General features: G+C 36.9%; 4 protein-coding genes across 4 annotated transcripts; all 4 read left to right on the top strand.

Moving 5' to 3' along the window:
• Positions 1 to 498, top strand: LOC130467229 (uncharacterized). Its single transcript, XM_056835670.1, has one exon. It carries the CDS (start codon positions 1 to 3, stop codon positions 496 to 498), a length of 498 nt encoding a protein of 165 aa, XP_056691648.1.
• Positions 499 to 8,982: 8,484 nt separating this feature from the next.
• On the top strand, positions 8,983 to 11,588 carry LOC130467227 (uncharacterized). The gene is made up of 2 exons (XM_056835669.1): positions 8,983 to 11,288; positions 11,369 to 11,588. The coding sequence occupies exons 1-2, from the start codon at positions 8,983 to 8,985 to the stop codon at positions 11,586 to 11,588; spliced, it is 2,526 nt and encodes an 841-aa protein (XP_056691647.1).
• Positions 11,589 to 11,669: 81 nt separating this feature from the next.
• LOC130467753 (uncharacterized) lies at positions 11,670 to 16,355 on the top strand. Its single transcript, XM_056836495.1, has 7 exons — positions 11,670 to 11,814; positions 11,977 to 12,206; positions 12,710 to 12,928; positions 13,009 to 13,101; positions 13,276 to 13,415; positions 13,509 to 13,897; positions 16,058 to 16,355. Exons 1-6 carry the CDS (start codon positions 11,685 to 11,687, stop codon positions 13,891 to 13,893), a joined length of 1,197 nt encoding a protein of 398 aa, XP_056692473.1. The 5' UTR covers positions 11,670 to 11,684; the 3' UTR covers positions 13,894 to 13,897; positions 16,058 to 16,355.
• Positions 16,356 to 18,678: 2,323 nt separating this feature from the next.
• LOC110797660 (uncharacterized) lies at positions 18,679 to 19,260 on the top strand. The gene has a single exon (XM_022002767.2). The coding sequence runs from the start codon at positions 18,679 to 18,681 to the stop codon at positions 19,258 to 19,260; it is 582 nt and encodes a 193-aa protein (XP_021858459.2).
• The last annotated feature ends 2,407 nt before the right edge of the window (positions 19,261 to 21,667 follow it).

The following is a 21,667-nucleotide window of genomic DNA, read 5'->3' as shown; positions in this document are numbered from 1 at the left end:
ATGAAACCCGGAGCCACCGCCCAAGAATTATGGAACCGGCTGGAAGGATTATTCCATGACAATATGACAACACAAGCAATTTATCTGGAGGACCAATTCACGAACACCCGCCTTGAACAATTTGCAAATACAACCGAATATTGTCAGCAATTAAAACTTCTTTCCGATCAACTCGCGGATGTCAACAACTCAATCTCAGAAAAAAGAATGGTCCTGCAATCGGTTAAAGGATTATCCAAGGGTGAGTACGACACCATAGCGACCATGATTCAGCAATCCAAACCACTACCCACCTTCTCTGAGGCGCGCTCTTCCCTTCAGATGGAAGAACGGCGACGCGCAAACCAGGAGGACAATATTGACACTGCCCTTGTCGCTCCAAATCAGCCGACCTTTGGCAGCAGCACGCCACCAGCAAACCACCATCACCACACCCCACGTGGTGGTGGACATCACCGCGGTGGTCGGTCAGGCCGCGGTCGTGGCAACGGCAACTAGCGAGGTGGGAAAGGCAAGGGAAGGGGTGGAGGTCGAGCGCATAACAACAACAATAATAGTCACAGCTCCAATAATCAGAATAACAACAATTACAACAACTCCAATAGTCAGAATCAAGCCCAATCTCATTCGGCCCAATGGCAACCCCCAATCCAACAACAAGTTGTTTGGACCAGACCATCTCAACAATATGTCCAACAACAGAATTGGGCCACTGCCTCTTGCCCCTATCCATATATAAGCAATCAAGCTCAAACAAGGCCACCTCCCAGCATCCTTGGGCCTGGTCCGCGAGGCCCATACAACTAGCAGCAGGCTTATTCTGTTCAAAATTATGAGTATGGACATCCCATGCCCTTAACTGATCTCGGATCTGCTTTCAACACCATGACTATGCAACAACCCGATGATCAATGGTACATGGGTACAGGAGCCTCTTCTCACCTCACTCGAAACTCAGGTAATCTCTCAAATATGTTGCATTCTAATAATTCTCAGTTTATTTTGGTTGGTAATGGTAATCGTATTCCAGTTAAAGGTATTGGCACCACCACTACACCACCACCCCAACCCCAATTCACCCTTAAAAATGTCCTCTATGCACCCAACATCAACACTAATCTTATTTTTGTACGTAAATTTACTAGTGATAATCATGTGTCTATTGAGCTTGACCCTTTTGGATTTTCTGTGAAGGACCTCAATACGGGGACAACTCTTACGAGATGCAATAGCGTGGGGGATCTCTATCCATTCTCAAAGTCTTCCGCTATCAACCAACCAACCGCTCTATCTATTGTGTCTCCCTCTACTTGGCACAACCGCCTTGGGCATCCTGGAGCTCCAATTTTTAGCTTACTTAGACAAAGTCATTCTAGTTCTTGTAATAAAAGATTTGATCATACATCATGTCCATCTTGTCCTTTAGGGAAACATGTCAGACATCCTTTTTATAATTCTATGAATAATACAGTTAGTGCTTTTGATATCATTCACTCGGATTTGTGGACATCTCCTATTCCAAGTAAATCTGGTCATAAATATTATCTGTTGCTCCTTGATGATTTCACTCACTTTACTTGGGTTTTTCCGCTTAAATTCAAGTCCCAAGCATTTTCTTATTTCCTAAGCTTTCGAACCTATGTGAAAACTCAATTCGAAAGATGTCAAAGCCTTCCAATGTGACAACGGCCGTGAATTTTACAACAATCCATTTCTTAAGCTAGCATCTGATCATGGCATGATTTTCCGTTTCTCCTGTCCCCACACTTCCTCTCAAAACGGGAAAGCAGAACGATTAATTCGAACAATTAATAATATCGCTCGCACTATCCTTATCCATGCAAATCTACCTCCTTCTTTTTGGGTTCATGGGTTGGATATGGCCGTTTATCTCCTCAATATATTTCCCACTAGAACGCTAAATAATAAAGCACCCATGGAAATTTTGTTCTGCAAAATTCCTTCTTATGCTCATCTCAGGGTCTTCGGTTGCTTGTGTTACCCAAATCTCACCTCCACCTCTAAACACAAACTCGCTCCAAGATCCACACCATGCATATTTTTGGGATTTCCGACTAGTCACCGGGGGTACAAGTGTTATTACATTTCCACAAATAAATTACTTTTGTGGAAAATGAATTCCCATTCCAGAAATTGGCAACATTAAATAAAAACCAATTTGAGTTTCTAAGGGATTATGGCCCATCTCCCCTACTCTCTCACATGTTGGCCCAATCCACCATCTCTCCTCAACACGGACCAATGGAACAAGCCCAGCCAGCCAATTCCATTCCCCATCCGCCTACTGCTGAGAAGTATGTTCCCAAGCCCATATCCCCTACAGCTCACCAACGGCCCACACTGGAGACCAACCCACGCATCCCCTGCACTCCAGTGGGTCAGCGAAATCCACTCCCTTGCCAAACCAGCCCAATCCAATTTGGCTCCTTACCTCCTAATACTCCAATCTCTCAAATACCCAAAAACACTACACCAATACAACAACCCCAACGAATGGCAACCCGTTCTACTCACGGCATCTTCAAACCTAAAACCATGTTCAACCTCTCCTCTACAACTCAGTCAATCTCGCCCTTGCCTAAAAATCCCAAATTAGCCATGTTAGACCCTAACTGGAATACAGCTATGACTGAGGAATATAATGCAATTATGTCACAACATACTTGGGATCTTGTTCCCAGACCACCTGAGGGGGTGAATATTATTCGTTGCATGTGGTTGTATCGTCATAAATACAGGGACAATAAAGTATTTGAAAGGCACAAGGCACGCCTTGTAGTGAATGGAAACTCTCAACAGGTGGGCATAGATTGTGATGAAACTTTTAGCCCGGTAGTGAAGCTGGCTACCATTCGAACAGTCCTAAGTATTGCTATGGGTAAAAATTGGCCAATTCATCAACTAGATGTGAAGAATGCATTTCTTCACGGTGATTTAAAAGAAACAGTTTACATGCATCAACCACCAGGGTCTGTAAACCAAGCCGCACCGACTCATGTTTGCAAACTACGTAAGGCTCTCTATGGTCTTAAACAGGCCCCACGGGCCTGGTACCAGCGTTTTGCGAACTTCATTATGGGCATAGGGTTTATTTGTGCAAAAAGTGACACATCCTTATTTATTTATCGACGGGGGAACGATACAGATTATTTGTTACTTTATGTGGATGATATTGTTCTAACTTCTTCTTCTGAGTTTCTAAAAACACAGCTTATTGAACTACTCAAGTCTGAATTCGCCATGACCGACCTTGGCCAGTTAAGCTATTTTTTGGGTATCTCAGTCACTCGTACTCCGCAGAGTATGTTCCTATGTCAACAAAAATATGCCGAGGAAATAATTCATCGGGCAAAGATGGACAGTTGCAAGCCCATGCCCACTCTTGTTGACGCCAAGTCCAAACTCAGTGCCACTGATGGTGCACCGGTCCTTGACCCATCACTTTATCGGAGCCTTGCAGGTGCTCTACAGTACCTCACTTTCACTCGTCCTGATATTGCATACGCCGTCCAACAATGTTGCTTATTTATGCATGCACCGCGAGAACCTCACTTTAATGCACTCAAACGCATTCTACGTTACATTAAAGGCACTATTAATCTTGGCTTACATCTCTATCCGTCTGCACCTACCAGGTTAATCACTTATACGGACGCTGACTGGGGCGGGTGTCCGGACACACGTCGTTCTACATCTGGTTACTGTGTGTTTTTAGGTGATAATCTCATTTCCTAGTCGTCTAAACGGCAGGCTACGCTCTCCCGTTCAAGTGCAGAGGCAGAATATAGGGGCGTTGCGAACGTCGTTGCCGAAACATGTTGGCTCCGCAATCTTCTTGTTGAGCTACAATGTCCTCTCCGTAAGGCTACACTTGTCTATTATGATAATATTTTTGCAGTTTATTTATCGATGAACCCGGTACAACATCAGCGCACTAAACACGTTGAATTGGATATACATTTTGTACGCGAAAAAGTTGCCCTAGGGCACATTAGGGTGCCGCACATCCCATAAGCTTATCAATATGCAGATATTTTCACAAAAGGACTACCACGGCAACTGTTCCTAGACTTCAGATCCATTCTGAGCGTCCGGCCTCCTCCCGCTCCGACTGCGGGGGTGTGATAGAATATATGTTTATATTATTCTTTCCTATATTCTGTAAAGATAAAATTTGTGTAATTAGTATTCTCATAGAATTAGGATTGTAATATTGTACACCTATAAATATTGATTAATGAGAATACCCAACTCAGGGAGAATTACACAATTCTACAGTTACCTTAGTTCCGATTGACTGAACAACTTACATCAAGCAAGTCTCTGTTTAAATCCGTCTCTTATTAGGCCCAACATGCAAAATAGTAAACATATACTTGTATTTCTATATTTTTATAGGGTCTTAATTAAAGTTTACTAACTTTCAAAAAAAAAAAAAAAAAAATTAAAGTTTACTATAAGTTATAAGACGATTCATATAGATATTGTGACATCCAAATGTAAAAAATGTAGTACTTATATCCTATAGTGAGAATATAACTTTTCAAGTTGTCATGAAATCAAGCATGATTAAATAGTTATCGATGATAGTCTAGAAAAACATATATCCTGAACATACTCCATCTACATCTAAACGACTATTCCGATATAAGTAATCAAAAGTGTCAAATATGAAACATGCAAATTTATGATATTTACATTTATAGTTAATTAGTAACTATGGAATTTCCTTTAAAAAAAACTATGGAATTTTATTGAGTAATTATAACTTTATATATGTACTAAAAAAAAATTTAAAAAGAAAAGAGAATTTAACTAAATTGAATTATACCAATAAATACAACATTTTTCATAATAAGGAATAATTAAGTTACGGAGTATAAGTACACATAAACAAATATTACATGAATTTGAGTAATTAAAAAGTTGAAGGTAAAATTAAGTCGTGTCAGATGTAGGCCGTGTTAAAATCAAGTGAGTTCAATACCGTATATGTTAAATAACAATTCAGGCCAAATCAAATCGGGTCAAATTAGATATCTGCTGAGTCAAACCGGTATAGGGTGGAGCTCATGATAGGTCAAGCCGATGTTGTGTTGTCGAATCTAGCTAACGGGTGACAGGTGGAGTACGTTTGGGGCGGATCAAACCATTAATTGGTGGAGTTTAGGTCATGTGAAACCAATATCAAATCTAACTGATGACGGGTGGAGTTCGACATGGATCAAACCGGTCACATGTGGAGTTTAGGTCACGTAAAACTAGTGTCGAATAGAGTGTAAATTTGCTACAGATCATATTCGGCCATTCGAGTTCTGGACTTTTTTGTCAAACCAAATCGACTATCAAGTGTACCTATTCAAAGCGGATGATTTTTTCGAGTCGAGTAAGTTTCTGACACCTCTACCAGGTGTACCTATTTGGACACATGAATTTTGTCCTAACATTTCCTCAGGTCGACCAAGTTTAGAAATGTGTTGGTCGACATCAAAAGATGATACTATTGCCCAATTCCAATCGAATGGCTATTAATCAATCACAAAAATTCCACTTTATTTAATTTTTTAAATCCACAACCCAAAATGCCCCAGGGTATCCTTAAAAGATGAAGGAGGATTATAATCCAATATCCACCAATCACGCAAAACCATAAATTCTTTTTCAATTAAACAACAAAAACACCCCATAAAAAGAAACATGACATCACCACAATCCAATACAATCTCAGTCCCTTTCCAACCGTCCACGTGGAACTACTCAACATGCAGTCTCTTCTCATTGGTCCACGGCTCTCCCTTCTAGAACCCTACTCACATGAAACCAACACTCATATTTTCAGATTTACGAATTTACCCTTCCTCTTTTCGATATTTTTTTTTGGTATTTTTGTATCCACTTTTTGAAAATGGTGATTTTTTAATTCTTTATATTTTTAGTTTATTACTCCCTCCAAAATTTATTGATTGGTGCATGTCAATCTGTACGGAGTTTAATGAATGTGATTTGATTTTATTAAATAAAGAAATAAGTGAGATAAATTAGTGTAAAATAAATGATTGGAGTAATAGATAGTGAAAGTATTAAATATCACTAATTGGAAAACGCATAAAGAAGAAAATTATAAAATAAGAGAAAGAAGAAAAATGCACTATTTAATCAAATACGCACGGAGTGTTTGTGACATGCAGTCAAGATACGGAGTATGTTTTAAAGTTTAAATCAATTAAGGTCCTGTTTTTTTTTTGGCTTAATTTCAGTTTCAGGACTTATTTGGCAGTTCAGTTAAGTTAAGTTCGATTAAGTTCAGTTTAGTTCAGTTCAGTTCAGGAGCATTCAGTTCAGTTCAGTTCAGTTCAGGAGTACTAAGTTTCTCAAGTACTTAGAAACAGTGGGAGTACTAAATTACATTACCAAGTCTATCATGGAGTCTCGCTGAGCTTGTGTTATTTGTTTGAGCTTATTTCCTGGAACTTTCTCAAATTTGTTCATGGAGTATTATACTTAATTCATTCGACTCCTAAATATCGCACCTATACCCTATTGACGCTACAACTTTGTCAAATTTTTTTAATTCATACAATTATAGTATGAATGTTAGATTCGTATCGATATATATTTTCTAAATATCAAATGTACACTACAAGAATCAGTATCAACGAGGGCGATTATTTTGTAAATGGAAAGGCGCGAAAAAAGTCGTCCTTGTATAAAAGGGCAAACACGGCAAAATAATGTCGTCGTCTTTGATAAAAACAAAGAGGGCGAAATGTTATTTTGCCTTCTTTGAGAAGTAATAGAAGGGCGACTTTTCTGTTTCGCCCTCTTTGATCAATTATTTTTTAAAAAATAAACAAAACAAAAGAATTAACTCCAGGAACGCACCAGTGCTCCACCCTAACTTCAAACACTCTGCCAAAACTTCTCCTAGTTTCTATTCGCAAGAATCCCAAAATGAAATTTGATTTCCCTATCTTCAGCTTTCTCTCTCCCTAAATCTGCAATTTAGAAGCTCTTTCTCTCCCCCAAAATCTCTAATTTAGCTTTCTCAATCCTTCTCAATCTTCAATTCGCTGGTCATAAACCCTAATATTATGCATTTTGGTTCGCCTGAAATTTGGTAGAGTTTGCCTGAAATTTTGTTGAGGTCGCCTATCTGAAGTTCCCCTGAAGTTCGTCTGGTATCGTATTTGTTCAACCTCTTCTCTGTTTGCGTTTTTTTTTTTGTGAGCTGGTATTTGAATTTTGAACCTAAGTGACGAATTAGGATTTGTACAGTAACTGGTGTCATATTGTTTATGATTTGTTGTTGTATGTAGTAGAGAAAAAACGAAGAAGAAGAAGGAATAGGGCGTCGGAAACTATTTTTGAGTGCTCTCCTTCTGGTCCTTGCGTTCCCTGTCAGTACTCTGAGAAGGTTTTTACTCTCTCCAAAATCATCAATTTCATGTTTTAATTTTGTTTATATTTCTGTTACTTCAGTTTGATTCAATTGAATTTGATTAAATTGAATCCATGGGAAATTTAATTTGTTCGGAATTAGGCTTTGATCTTGCTTTTGAATTTGAGAAAGGTAATGCTATTTAAATGGATATCCCTTTTATTGTTCTCCTTTCATTTTACCTGTAATTATGTTAAACTAATGGAAGAGTTATAACATTTGTTTGTTAAATAATCAAATAGTTAATCAGCTAAGTGGGAGAATTAATCTTTCTTCTGTAATGTTATAAGATCCTGACAGATTATGACGTTATGTACTTATAAATGTAATTGAAGTTTTAGTTGTTTATGATAACATTTTGTCTATGACTGCATTATTAGGTTATGTGTTATGTTTGAGTTCTTCACGGTCCCAGATGATGTGAATACCTCAAAAGAGTTAGAAGTTTGAGGGGTTTCTCTTCTTTAATTATGACTGTCATTATGATTTGAGGTATTTGCTTCGCCAACAACCAAACAGATCAGAGTTATCGCTACTTTCAGAATGCTAGGAACCCATGACTTTAAGAATTAAAGGTTAGCTCCCTTGTGGACAGGAACTTGTGAATAGGAATTTGAATTAACGGTGGCGTAAATTATCTGTTAGAGTACTTCTGTAGCTGTCAGTATTCAATATGATTAGTGACAACGTCCAACAGAAGAAATGTCCCATAAAAACAATATGAGATTCAATACAGTGTTCATATCTTTTAATTTTCAGTATGCCTGATGTATATCAGTTTTTTTTATAGTAGTTGACCTGATAAATAGTAGTTTTTGTCAATTGCTAATAAGTGCAGTTTAGTTTTTTAATTTATTATTTTCATGGTTTTAGGATTTAGAGTGTTGTATAATGATCAAATATGGTTTTACTCTGCTCTATAGTATGTCCAACTTTGCTAATGTAGGTAATATGCAGACTTTGCTAACTCCAGAAGTTCAAGCTAAAATTAGGTTCTATTGTCGGTCCCCCGCTTCTTTTTTTTGTGGTTGGTGTTTGGGTCTGACACTCTGATCTGCATCCCAATTATAACATTTAAAACTTTGTGTTCCTTTATTAAGGGAAAGACTAGCTGTCTGTATTTTCCTGTATTGTAGTGCAAACATTTTTTCCTTATAGCTTTGCCAGTGAATCATGGCATTCTGGCATTCCTGATGAACATGTGTTTGGATTTGGTTGATTTTGTTTTCTGGTAACGTTAATACTTGGATCAAATCATATGTCTTGACTCTTGAGACCCTATTTCTCAAAATTTAGCAAACAATTCAGATCAGCTAAAGTTTCTGAATCTAGTGATAAAAAATTTAGCAAACAATTCAGATTTTTTTATAATATGCGATCTTATTATACACATGCTTCCAGTTTTTTTCATTAACTAGTGATAAAAAATATTTTATCACTAGTTAATGAAAATTGAAGTGGATAGGTGAAAATGATTGTGCCTCCCCACCCCTATAATTATTTCCAATCTTTTGCTAGATAGCATGGATAATGATAGGAGTTGGATGCATATTCAAGGGTTGAGCAATCGGCTACAACCAACTTACCGAAATGGTGTTAAAAGTTTTCTCGAATTTGCTTTCAAGGACACAATCCCTAATACTGGGGCTAAGAAAAGGTGTCCTTGTTTGAAGTGTCGAAATTATATCGACCATGATAGAGAGACAATGCGTGCCCATCTTTTCCGAGTAGGAATAGAGCCTGACTACAATCCTTGGATATTCCATGGAGAAGAACAATCCCTAGACATGGGAAACATGAAAATGTCCGAGGAGGAAGGCGATTGGTTTGATGATGAAGATCCTCTCGTATCAGAGGAGATGGCAGCTTTGGTGCATGATGCCACAAATGTAGTGCCCGAGAATTTGAATGAGGAAGAAGAAGAGGATCGTGCTGAGATTCCTGATAAATTTCATAGGTTGATGAAAGATGCAGAAGAAGAATTATTCTCGGGTTGTAAAACCTTTTCAAGGTTGGAGTTCATCGTAACTCTCTTACATATTAAGGTTAGTGGACATTGGCCTGAGAAGTCATTTAGTCTGCTCCTTAATGCATTACAAAAGGCCTTCAATTATGATCCAAAATTTCCAAAGAGCTCCCGTGAAGCCCAGAAGTACACAAAAGATCTTGGGTTGAATTATGTGAAGATCCATGCTTGTGTGAATCATTGCATTCTTTATAGAAAGGAGTATGAAAATGCCGATTCATGCCCTATTTGTGAGGAGTCCAGATGGAAAGAAGGCAGTGGTGAATTTGATGATAGTGTCACATTTTCGGAATCTCAAGGGACCTCACAACGGCTTCCTAGAATACCTCGTCTAGTTCTTCGCCATTTTCCTTTAGTGCCTAGGCTTCAAAGGCTTTTTATGTCTTCAAAAATTGCTAAGCATATGAGATGGCATAAGGATAGGAAAAGAGTTGATAAGGACATATTAAGGCATCCATCTGATTCAAAGGCATGGGAGAAGCTTGATGATTCATTTCCTGATTTTGCAGCCGATCCACGTAATGTGAGATTAGGTCTTTCAACTGATGGTTTCAATCCTGGTGCACATTTAGGCACTAAGTACAGCATATGGCCAGTCTTTCTAGTGCCATATAATCTCCCACCATGGATGTGTATGGCAAGTCCATACATCATGCTATCACTCTTAATTCCTGGTCCAAAGTCCCCTGGAAATGATATAGATGTGTTCTTGGAGCCGTTGATTGATGAGCTTCAAGAGTTGTGGGAAGTTGGGGTGAAAACTTATGATTCACATAGTCGCCAAAATTTTAATATGAAGGCAGCGCTATTGTGGACTATGAGTGATTTTCCGGCATATGGAAATCTGTCTGGTTGGAGTACTTGTGGTAAACTTGCTTGCCCATCATGTCATAAGAATACTTGGCACAAGCGGTTAAAGTATGGATCGAAGGAATGCTTTAAAGGTACTCGTATGTTCTTGGAACCCGATCATAGGTGGAGAAATGACAAGAAATCTTTTGATGGGGAAAAGGAGAGACGACCACCTCCGATTCCTTTGTCAGGGGATGAGATATTAGAGGCATTTGATGGTGTCCCCAATGTGATTTTTGGGAAGAAGCGAAAGAGAATTGATAGATACTTGTTTGACCAATGGAAGAAGTTGAGCATCTTCTTTAGACTTCCTTATTGGAGTAAGCTTTTGATAAGACACAACTTAGATGTCATGCATATTGAAAAGAACATTTGTGACAGTATATTAGGAACAATACTTGACATTCCTAATAAGACAAAAGACACCTTGAAAGCTCGAAAGGATTTGAAGGAGATGAATGTGCATCATAATTTAATTCCTATTAAGATAGGTGATAAATATGCCATCCCTAGAGCACCATATCAGTTGACATTTATAGAGAGGCGTAAAGTTTTGGAGTTCTTGTCCAAGGTTAAAGTGCCAGATGGTTACTCTTCTAACATAGCTCGATGTGCAAGTATGGAAGATGGAAAAATCTCAAACATGAAAAGCCATGATTGTCATGTGTTCTTGCAAGATTTGCTTAAGCCGGCATTTCAAGGCATCTTACCTAAGGAGGTGCTAGAACCTTTGGTTGAGCTAAGCTTATTTTTTAAGCAATTGTGTTCTAAAACTCTAAAAATTGATGTGTTGGAGAAGATGGAAAAGAGTATTGCAGTTACTCTTTGCAAGCTTGAAAAGGTATTTGTTCCGGCTTTCTTTGATATTATGGTCCACCTTCCAATCCATTTGGCCGGTGAGGCTAAGATAGCTGGCCCAGTGCAATATCGTTGGCAATATCGGTTTGAAAGGTAACAAGCTATTCCTTTTATATTAACATGTGAAGTTATTTTTTTATTGTAACATGTTATATAATGGTTACCGCTTGTAGGGAAATGCACACGATGAAACCTACTGTGAGTAACAAAGCACAACCAGAAGGCCCGATAGCTAATGCACGCATAATGGAAGAATGTCTTGCCTTTATATCAAGATATCTAAATGGGATTGAGACTAAGTTGACAGCTGATCGAGTTGCAGCAGTTTTTGTAACTTTTTGTTGTCAAATTAAGTACACAAGAAAATGTTGTGAACTTTACTTGTGCATATGATAAATGGAGAAGAAATGGAACTGCTAACGGCTAACTTCTGTGCTGCTGCTAACTACTAACTGTTGTTGTATTAATTGCTAAGGCATATTCTAAGAAATGTCTTCTGATTTTGTAGGAGAAAGAACAATGAATCCGGAGACTCAATCATCGTTATCGCAATTAGAATCTAACAACAGTAATCACCTCGTAGAGTCTACCACTCAACAACCAAAGAAAAAAAGACAAGGTAGAAATACTTCAGCAAAATCAAGCAATTTTCTATATCTGTTATAACAACTTGCAATATTCTACTCTAGAATTCCCAATTGTTAGTACAAATACTAAACTAGAAATTTTCTATATAGCATCACTTTCTATATCTGTTTTGTTTATATTCTTTTGTTTTCAGGTCCCTTTCGAGGTCCAAGCAGAGCACTTAAATATAAAAAGTTGAGAAGTGTGCAACCAGGAAAGGTCAAAGTTCGTATTCCAGCAGCTTTGGGAGCTATTGTGGGCGATCGTGCAAATCAATTTGTGGCCGAATGTGCTGATTGGGTGAAAGAAATATGCCCTCTTAATGTTACAAGTTGGAATGACATGCCTGAAGAAGCAACAGATCGATTGTATAGTAGGATTAAGGTATGGCTTACTAATTCAAGGCTGCTACCAGTAATTTATTATTCACAGACTCTACATCATAACAAGCCTGGATAAGAATACTTCACTTCCTTCCTAAATAACCAAATGGCTGCTCAAAACTCCAAAATCATCTTCTTTTCGATAGGCACCAAATGCTTCTGTATATGATCCTAAAGTCCCTGCTCGCCTCCTTCGTATGTTCTTCCATGACTGTTATTGGGGAATTCGTAAAAAAATTCAAGTTCCTTTGATTTCAGGTTACATTTGACAGTTAGTCAGATCTTTTGCTACGAATCAGTTGCATTCCTTGGCCAAATCAGTGAAAACACAAACAAAAAACAAACAATGAATATAGGGGTTGCTAATTAACTATTATTAGAAATTAGAGTAATCAACTAACTGTTATCCACCATTAGAGTTGTGGAATCCTATCTTTGCTGTGACCAGCAGCAGCAAGCTGAACTTCTCTTTTATAACAAGCTGTCGTCTTCAACTTTTTGTAGGCTAAGTATGACTTCAGTGAAGCTGACGGTACACACATTGATAAAGCATTAAGGATTCAATGTTCTACCCTTTACAGACATCGGAGAGAAAGGCTGAAGGCGGCCTATTTTTCAAAGAGCAGAAATTTGAAAGAGGTGGAGCGTGCCTGCCCAGCAACAATTGATCTTGCTCAATGGAGGTGGCTTATATATAGCTATTGGAACCTTCCTAAACAGAGGGCAAGTATTAATTACGATATATATATTTATTTGCATTGTCATCGTTTTAGTAATCTAATATACAGTTTTGTAAATAATAGGAAAGAAGTGAAAAGAATAGGGCGAATGCTCTTTCAAAGAAGATCCGGTCAGCTTGTGGTGCCAAATCAATAGCTAGGACAATTTATGAATTGGTGAGCTTCTTGTCAAACTTCTTGTCAAACTTTACTGTTTATAATTAATGAAAACAACTTTACTGTATATATTATCAGCTTGCTCTAGGTTAGTTATCTACCCTACACCGACCGAGTCTACTGACTACTGATGTTCCAAATCTCCGTATAAACTTTACTGTATATATTTCCTAGGAACTTGAGGCAGAGGCAGGTAGTAATGAGCGTGAAGAGGAGAACGAGGCCACAAATGCATCTAGTTCAAATGCAACTACATCAACAACACAAGCTAATGGCGACCCTATGTATTTGAAGCTATGGGAGAAGACAAAGAGGTATTAATTTTTCAATGCAAGGATAGTCTGGTTGCATATAGTTTAACTCCTCACTCATCACTTTCTCTCTTCTTACTTTTATATTATCGATAGGCACAAAAATGGAAAGTTTGATGACGAGGCTGAAATTAAGTACAACGAGTTTAAAAAGTTGCATGAGAAAGAAGTTGGAGAGACAGGTGCAGACAATGTTTCCGTAGATGTGGCCTATGAAAAAGTTCTTGGATATCGTTCAGGTTATGCACGGGGGTTAGGTAAAGGTCACCCGGTGTTGTCCAAGGACGAGAAGAAAGGAAGGGCTGAGTTGGAAGTAACTGTAGTGCAACTCCAGAATGAGAACAACACGATGCGAGCTGAATTTGAGCATCATAAAGCTGAAACTTTGAGAAAGGAAAATGAAGCTAAGAAGAAACAAGAAGAACTGGAACAGAAGCTTAAGTTAATCATGGAGAAAATTGGCCTTGAATCCTTGACATAAAGAGGTAATATTTGATACTTGAAATGAAATCGAAATTATTGTGAATATATACTTGTGGGGGTTGGGGTAAATACAAGTATTTTATGGGGAGATGCTGCCAAAATTAATTTACAGATCGTTAGCTGAAAAGTGATATCATATTTACATGAGTAGATATAAATTTATTGAGAGATCTGAGCTTTTATAAACTGTTCTAGACATAGGAAAAACAATGAGAGACCGGCCATGATGCGGTAGGAGCTTCATCTAAGAACAGGTTCTGGTGACTAGAAACTGTTGTCGAAACTGCTATTTGGCTTGTTGGTGCTTGGTATATATGGTAATAGTATACTTAATTTCATGCCAAAGCTTAGCTAGCTTCAGAATAATACTCCTATTTAAATTAATTGTTTTGAAATTTCACACATGGTAGGTGGGGGGGGGGGGGGACTGGGGAGGATGGAGCAGTATTGCCAAGTAGAACCTAGGTAGTAGGCAGTTAGACACTCGACAATCTAGACTAAACAGGCAAGGGGAAGGAGGATATTGGAGAGTGGTAAACCTCCTTAACATCTACACTAAGAACAAACAAGGGAAGGAGGATATGGAGAGTAGTAAACCTCCTTACAATCTAGTCTAAGATTATTCTAGTGAACTTAATAGCACTTATCAGTTATCATTGTTGGCCTTGAGTTTTGAACTGAGCTTGTTATTCTTGAACATAACTTATCTTAACTTTTAACCCCTAATTAGATCCTATATGAACTTATTAGACTTGAACTATTCTGAACTAATTAGCCCTTAATTAACTCAACTTATCTAATGTTATTAGTTTTAAATCTAAACGTATCCAATATTGGCCCCAAAGTCCAAGAAGGAAAAATTGCATTGCGTGCAAACAAGTGCTGTATGCACAGCATAACTGATAGTAAGATTAACATAGACAGCAATAAATTATCAAACAATGGTCACCCCAACAAATGAGTATGACACTAGTGGTGTGCAGCCAACAAAGAGGTTTTTTCTTTTCTTTCTCTTTTTTTTTGGTCTTTTGGGGAAAGGGCATTAGCAGAAGTGCTAATAAGAAGTTCAAGAAAAGGCATGAAATTAAAGAAGCAATGAGGAAAATTAATGATTATTACTTAATGGGTTGCTCCTAACTGTAGGCTATCTAATTCTCCTATACGGCTATACCCCGGCATACCACATGTTAGGTTCTCTGTACCGAACACAGAGAACACAGCATGAAGTTTGAGATTACTCACACCAAAAACACTTTAAGCTACAGATTCAGTTATTTAACTTGGTGCAATATGACTAAGATCATAGACAAAGTTTGAAGGAGATGTTGCAATATAAAAGTACAATTCAAGATAAATTCTGATATAGCTTTCAATCCTTCGGTTTCAGTCAACCTATAATACATACCTGTGAATCAACCAAGGAATGAAGGGTGAACTCCCATTAACAAAACAAAGCTTAAGTTGAAAAATAAACAACCAGAATGAAAGCAGAAAAATATACATACAAAAAGAACACAAGTGTTAACAAAATAAGAGACAAAGTGAATCATTCTTATCAAACCTCACCTTGACTCTCTGAGAAAATACTCATGGGAACAAAGTTTCTTGTAGGCTTTCTAATACTGAATAGTAGGAGTCTGGACGTATGAAGTGATATCATGATTAATTGGTTTGCATTTTCTGAGCAGGATTTGGTTGTAATTTCTAAACATAGATTGGTGCTTGTTTCTCTAAAGATCTTCCATGTATTGTATCACCCTCCTGCTGTACATGCGTAGTTTCGAGACCATGTGTAATGGTCACACAGGAAGAAATCTCACTGCAATGAACGTTGTGGGCTGGTTTTGTCAGTGAGAAATGCAGTGATTAAGTTTGCTACTTCTATTTCAGAAATCAGAAATTAAACTAGAGAATATATATAGGATCGGAGTAGGGTGTTCGATTTTCAATCATTCTAATTATCACTAGGTCGGCTATGGGAATCAACCACTGGTTATTGCATTTACTCAATCCCATTCAATTCAATTCTACCATCTTCTTGAGTATTGGAGTAGTTATATTACCAGTACATATAATATGCCTCTTTTTCATCATTTCTTCAACTGATCACTGTGTATAAGACTGACATTGTTATGCTAACGGATAACTACTTGCTTGTGCAGGTTCAAATTCTTTATGCCTGTAAGCTGACATTGTTATGCTGCCTGTAAGATGTTAACAAGATAGCCAAGGATCAGAGAAAGAAGGGAGTCTAGCCTAAGACACCAAGTCTTGTCTTGTGAAACTATATACTCCATTACTCCGTACTTTACTTCTCATGCAAAATGCTTGTGACAGTAGTATATTATAAACTTTACAGTTCACAGTGTCGTTTTCTTGATCAAATATTTTATATTTTGTTTGGACAAGTTGATTTGAATCCTTCATCCATCAAATTTGTAATATACGCCTGAGCTTAGGAAGGTAATCCATCTTCCTCGTCACCAGTGTGTTACTGAGTGTACTGAGCGTATCAGCTTTCTCGTTCACTTTTAAGTAGCTGATTTATTTTTTTTAAAAATAAAAAATAGAACAAAGAGGGCGACTTTATCAAGTTGCCCTCTTTGATTTTGAACAAAAAAGACGCAGGAAATTGCCCTATTTAAACTGTTTTAGAGGGCGAAATAAAAGCAAAGAGGGCGAGATTTAAGTTGCCCTACTTGTTTTCAAACAAAGAAGGCGAAAATTATTTGCCCTCTTTGATTTTGATCAAAAAGGGCGAATATATAATGTTGCCCTGGAAAGCTAATAGGACGAACCTAACAGGGCGAGTTGAGGGCGATTTTTATTTCGCCCTTAAAAGATAAAAGGGCGATATTTTGATCAAAGAGGGCGACATTTTTCGCCCTCTTTGATCCTGTTTGTTGTAGTGGTATATAATTCGAGATATTAAGAGTCAAAAGAATGTATTGGAGGCGTAAAAGCCAGCCATTAGTTTGCAATATTTAAAGAACGGGAAAAATATACAATTTTGGTCATAACCAAACAATATTACTCAATTTGTGTACCTCAAGATCATTAAATGTTTTCGCTCATCTGCTTGTTTTTTTTTTTTTACAATATCTTAATTTGCATTAAAATAAAAAGATTACAAACTACAACTATTGAGATCTTTAAAGACCCTTACACGACATACAAATCAAGTGAAGAAACAAATTACTTCCACTTGAACATGTGAAGATAGTACGAACTTCTCTTGTTGGCTCTTGAATTTGAGAACACCTTGTAGATGTTATTGACAGTCATTCTAGTACAGGAGATGGAACTGAAGCTGGCTCATCTGCTTGATGTAGCTAACACATTGTTAATGAACCAAATAAAATATGTGTTAATTCTTACGCACGTTCTTAATTTATGTTTCCTACCCCCTACTCATATTTTGCTATAATATATGATATTTTACGCCACAATAATTAAACTTCTTTTATAGCTTACCTTACATTTTCACAGTTTTTTACTCGTCACCTTCACCTCTCTTTAAAAACAAGAGTTTTAATGTAATTTATTACTCCCATTGTTTCTAAATATTTGTAACATTTGTATCTTTTAACCGTTTCTGAATAGTTGCAACACTTTCTGTTTTGACATGATGAGATTACTCCCTCTATTTCTAAATGTTCTTCCCATTTATCTTTGGCACACACGTCAATGCACATTTTACATCTTTAATATCTCTCTAACTAGGTGTTACTAAAAATATAAAAATTTTATATTGTTATAGCACTCTTTGAGACGAATCAAACAAGACCCTACATAATTACTCCCTCCGTATTTATAGAGATACACTTGGCCGGACACGGATATTAAGAAGAATAATTGAATGAAATAAAGTAATAAAACAAGTGGGGTTGGGTAGACATTTTAATAAGTAAAACAAGTGGAAACCATGTCATTTTAAGGGGTGTGAGGTGGGGGTAGGATGTAGATAGATTATTTAATTAGATGGTGGAGTTGATAAGTTACTAAAAATGACAAATGTATTTCTTAAATAAATACGGCTGGAAAAAATAAGGGTATCCCTTAAATAAATACAGAAGAAGTATGTTTTTTTTGTTACATAAGGAACATAATAAAAAAAATCCTCCTCCATTCTAAATAGTGTCAACAATCTATATAAAAAAAAAACGTTATGAAACGAAGAGAGTATTCTACGTCCATTTGTTATACACAAACATAAGTGTACTTGTCAAAAAAAAAAAAAAAAACACAAACATAAGTGTGTTACGAGTATTATGAAATCGAACGAGCACATATAAAAAACTAGAGGCTGTGTAATGTGTACTACGACCAACCAAACACGATGCACGAGGTTTACGCTTACGTGTCCACCTTTATTTCCTTAAGAGAGAGAAAACATAACACATACTGCACTCTGATTGGCTGTTGAGTGTGGTTTCCATCGCCTCCCAACACACTACTATTCGTCGGGTCGTCTTTTTCTCGGGTTGGGTATTGGGTCCCACACGTGCCCAATACTATCGCCACGTTTTGGTGGTCGTCCAATCAGATTCCTTGTACTGTTTGTTACAGTCCTCACACGTGTCTTATCTTCCTCACACGTGTCTAACCTTCACCACCGTAATACTACAAAAATCCCTCCCCTAGTCCCCCTCCTTATCTTTCTCTCTATTTTACCTATCTAGTGCGCCTCTCACACTATTCACTACTCAACCAACAACAACAAACCACCAAACCAAAAAAAAAAAAAAAAAACCCTAGCTAGATTGAACAACAAGGTCGGAAAATGGAAGATGGAAAGGGGGAGTGTTGTATAGCGAGGTGGGGCGGCGGACATACGGCGGCGGTTGTAGCGACGGCGGCGGAGGATTATTGCAACACGTCCAAAATGGATATGATAATGCTTAAGTTCCGACCTATTGCTCCGAAGCCGGTTGTAGCAGGGACGACTACTACAACGGCTTCGGAGAGTGGTGGCGGCAGTCAAGGAAATGGAAGCAGCCGCCATGCGAAAGCAGGCGGCCGAGGACGGAAGAAAACCAATAATAGTTGCAGTAACAATAGAAAGTGCAACAACAATAATAACCATGGTAGGAAGAGAAAATCTAGTTCTCCCGATCGGAGAAATGATTATCCTGCTGGTAACCCTAACCAGCAGGATCCAACACTACTTCCTTTGTTCCCTGAAGCACCTGATCTTAGCCCGACAGGCCAAGATCAGGTGCACAATGTTATGCCATTCTGGCATAACATCGATTGTTACAATAATAATAATAATAATAACAACAACGATGATGGCTACACAAGTGGTAGTAGCCCTTCTTTTGATGGTAATTTCAACAATTGCCATGTAAGTAGCTGGTGGTAACGTACACGTGGCAAGATCTAAGAAAACGACAACGAGGATCGATCGATCAATCTTTCAGGTGGCGTGGAGTGGTGTGGTGTGGTGAGGTTGCATGGGGGATGATGAGACGTTAAGTCCAAACTCGCTTCACATCGGTAATTTGTATTATTGTTATTATTATCATATAATTAAATAGGATTAATATATGCAAATATATGTCTAAATATCGTAGTTAATTAATTAAAAATCCCTTGCTGTTTTTATTATTTTTATTTTTAGTAATTACTACTACTTGCTAGTTAGCTAGCTACTAGATCGATAATTCGATATAATTAAGTAAATATTTGAGGAACTACGTACTAATTGTAAATATGTATGTATGTATGTATGTTTGTTTGTTTTTTTTTTTTTTTTTGGAAAATCTTTTTTAATTAATTAGATTGTAGTAGATCTACCCCTTTCCCTCTTTTTGTACGAAATTCTTCCTCCTTTAAAGTATTAGACCTTATTGTTATGAATTTATTAACGTACGTTGTACAATAATTTTATTGTGACCTTATTTCTATGTCCAATTTTAAGTTTACTTACTCTTTCATTTTTGGTAAATATCGCATTATTTTGAATTTTATACTATTTACACAGAATAAATTATTATTTTTTGTAATTTATAGGTAAGAAAATTTGTGATCGTTCAAGATTAAATTAATTTCATTTTTTATTTTTGAATATTGGATGTTTTTGCAAACATGCTATGATTCTCATTTGGCCATTTGGGTGACGGATCGATTAACTAGTAGGTACAAAAATATATTCGTGAAAACTACACTATACGGATCGAGTACATAACTTTCAACATTAAATAATTTTTTTTTTGGGGTGATATTAAATCATTTTGTGGAATTACGTGTGTCGAAGGTACAGAAACTCATATCTGTAAAGCACAGCACATCATATAAATGATGGTACGTTTCAGAACTTTAATTTTAAGCAAATTAATTATTTTTAAAGTAGCCCAATATTTTGGTACTACTAATCCAAGACTATTAAATTTGTTAGTCCATTGATTTTGATGGTTAGGTTTTTTTTTTTGTTAGGTTATTTTGGTATTCCATAGACAAAGGACAAGATAGAAAAAACATCGGGGGAAATATCATAGTTTGTGTATACAAATCAACATTGTGTTGGTTTCCTGGTTTAGTAGTTAAGGTTGTGCATTACAAGTTTCAGATTCGAATCTCCCGATTTCATTTGCATTTAATATTGTATTTATTGCTCATTCGTACCAAAAAAGAGTATATTTTGCACAAATTTAAAGCTCTCTTATGTAGGCCAAAAATAAAAATAAAAAAAAGGAGGAGAACTACTAGCTAAATGATATAAAAAGGGAAAATTTATTGATTAATATAGAAGTTTGCAAGAAATATAGAGGGTTAGTTGTTCTATTTCGAGAACATTTTCCCATTTTTTCTTTTCAATTTCATGTTCTATTCGCCATCAAAATATCTATGCACCTTTTATCTTAAATAAATTTAATATCTTTTTATCTTCTAATTAGCATTATGTAAATGTATCTTAAATTTTATTCTTCCATTCAATGATTTTAACTATTTTTAATTTCGATTTGGAATTATTTTTCAAGCTCAATTTTGTAGTTCTAGTTTGGTCGGATTGAGTTATCATTCCTTATTTTTCTATTAATAACAATTTTTAATTTTTTTTTACAATACCACATTTTTTAAATAAACATACTCCGTATTAGTTAAAGATTTAAAGCTAGTTGTCACATGCTGCTTATTTCCAAGCCTTATGCACGCTGCCTACTAGCGTCACGGTCTCTTCGGATCACTAGTCAAGGATACCCGATGTTTTTGCTAGGTTAAGTGTGCTACGAAAGTGGCTAACACTAGTACAAAAAAGTTAAAGCGCGGGCTCATTTTACGGCCTCAAGTGCGGGCTTTAACATGTGCAGCACATGGCGTGCCCGCACTTGATGTTTCTCAAGTGCTGCCAATATTTTGGCAGCACTCGATGTTTCAAATGCTGTCAATTTAGAAAATGAGCCCACATTTGACAAATTTGGTGCTGCCAATTTTAGAATATGAGCCACACTTGATAAATTTGACGCTGTCAATTTTGAAAATGAGCCCACACTTGACATAGAAATGGCAACACAAGCATAAAAATGAGCCGCATTTGATATATAAATGAGTCGCACTTAATCTATAAATTTGACATCTATTAAGCAATGGGACCACGTCACTAGTTAACAGCCATACATCACATAAAAAAGTATTCAATTATATAGATAATTAAATTGCATAGTGTATAATTGTAAATATAAACGTCGATTACATTACAATCATACGAAAAAGTAGCATCATAATCTAGGATTCACTACAAGAAAATATCAAAGACAATTACTGGTAAT

This window comes from Spinacia oleracea, chromosome 2 (genome assembly GCF_020520425.1).
Source record: "Spinacia oleracea cultivar Varoflay chromosome 2, BTI_SOV_V1, whole genome shotgun sequence".
In the NCBI taxonomy this organism is placed as follows: Eukaryota; Viridiplantae; Streptophyta; class Magnoliopsida; order Caryophyllales; family Amaranthaceae; genus Spinacia; species Spinacia oleracea.
The sequence above is the reverse complement of the archived record's forward strand: the minus strand, read 5'-3'. Positions and strand labels throughout refer to the sequence as shown.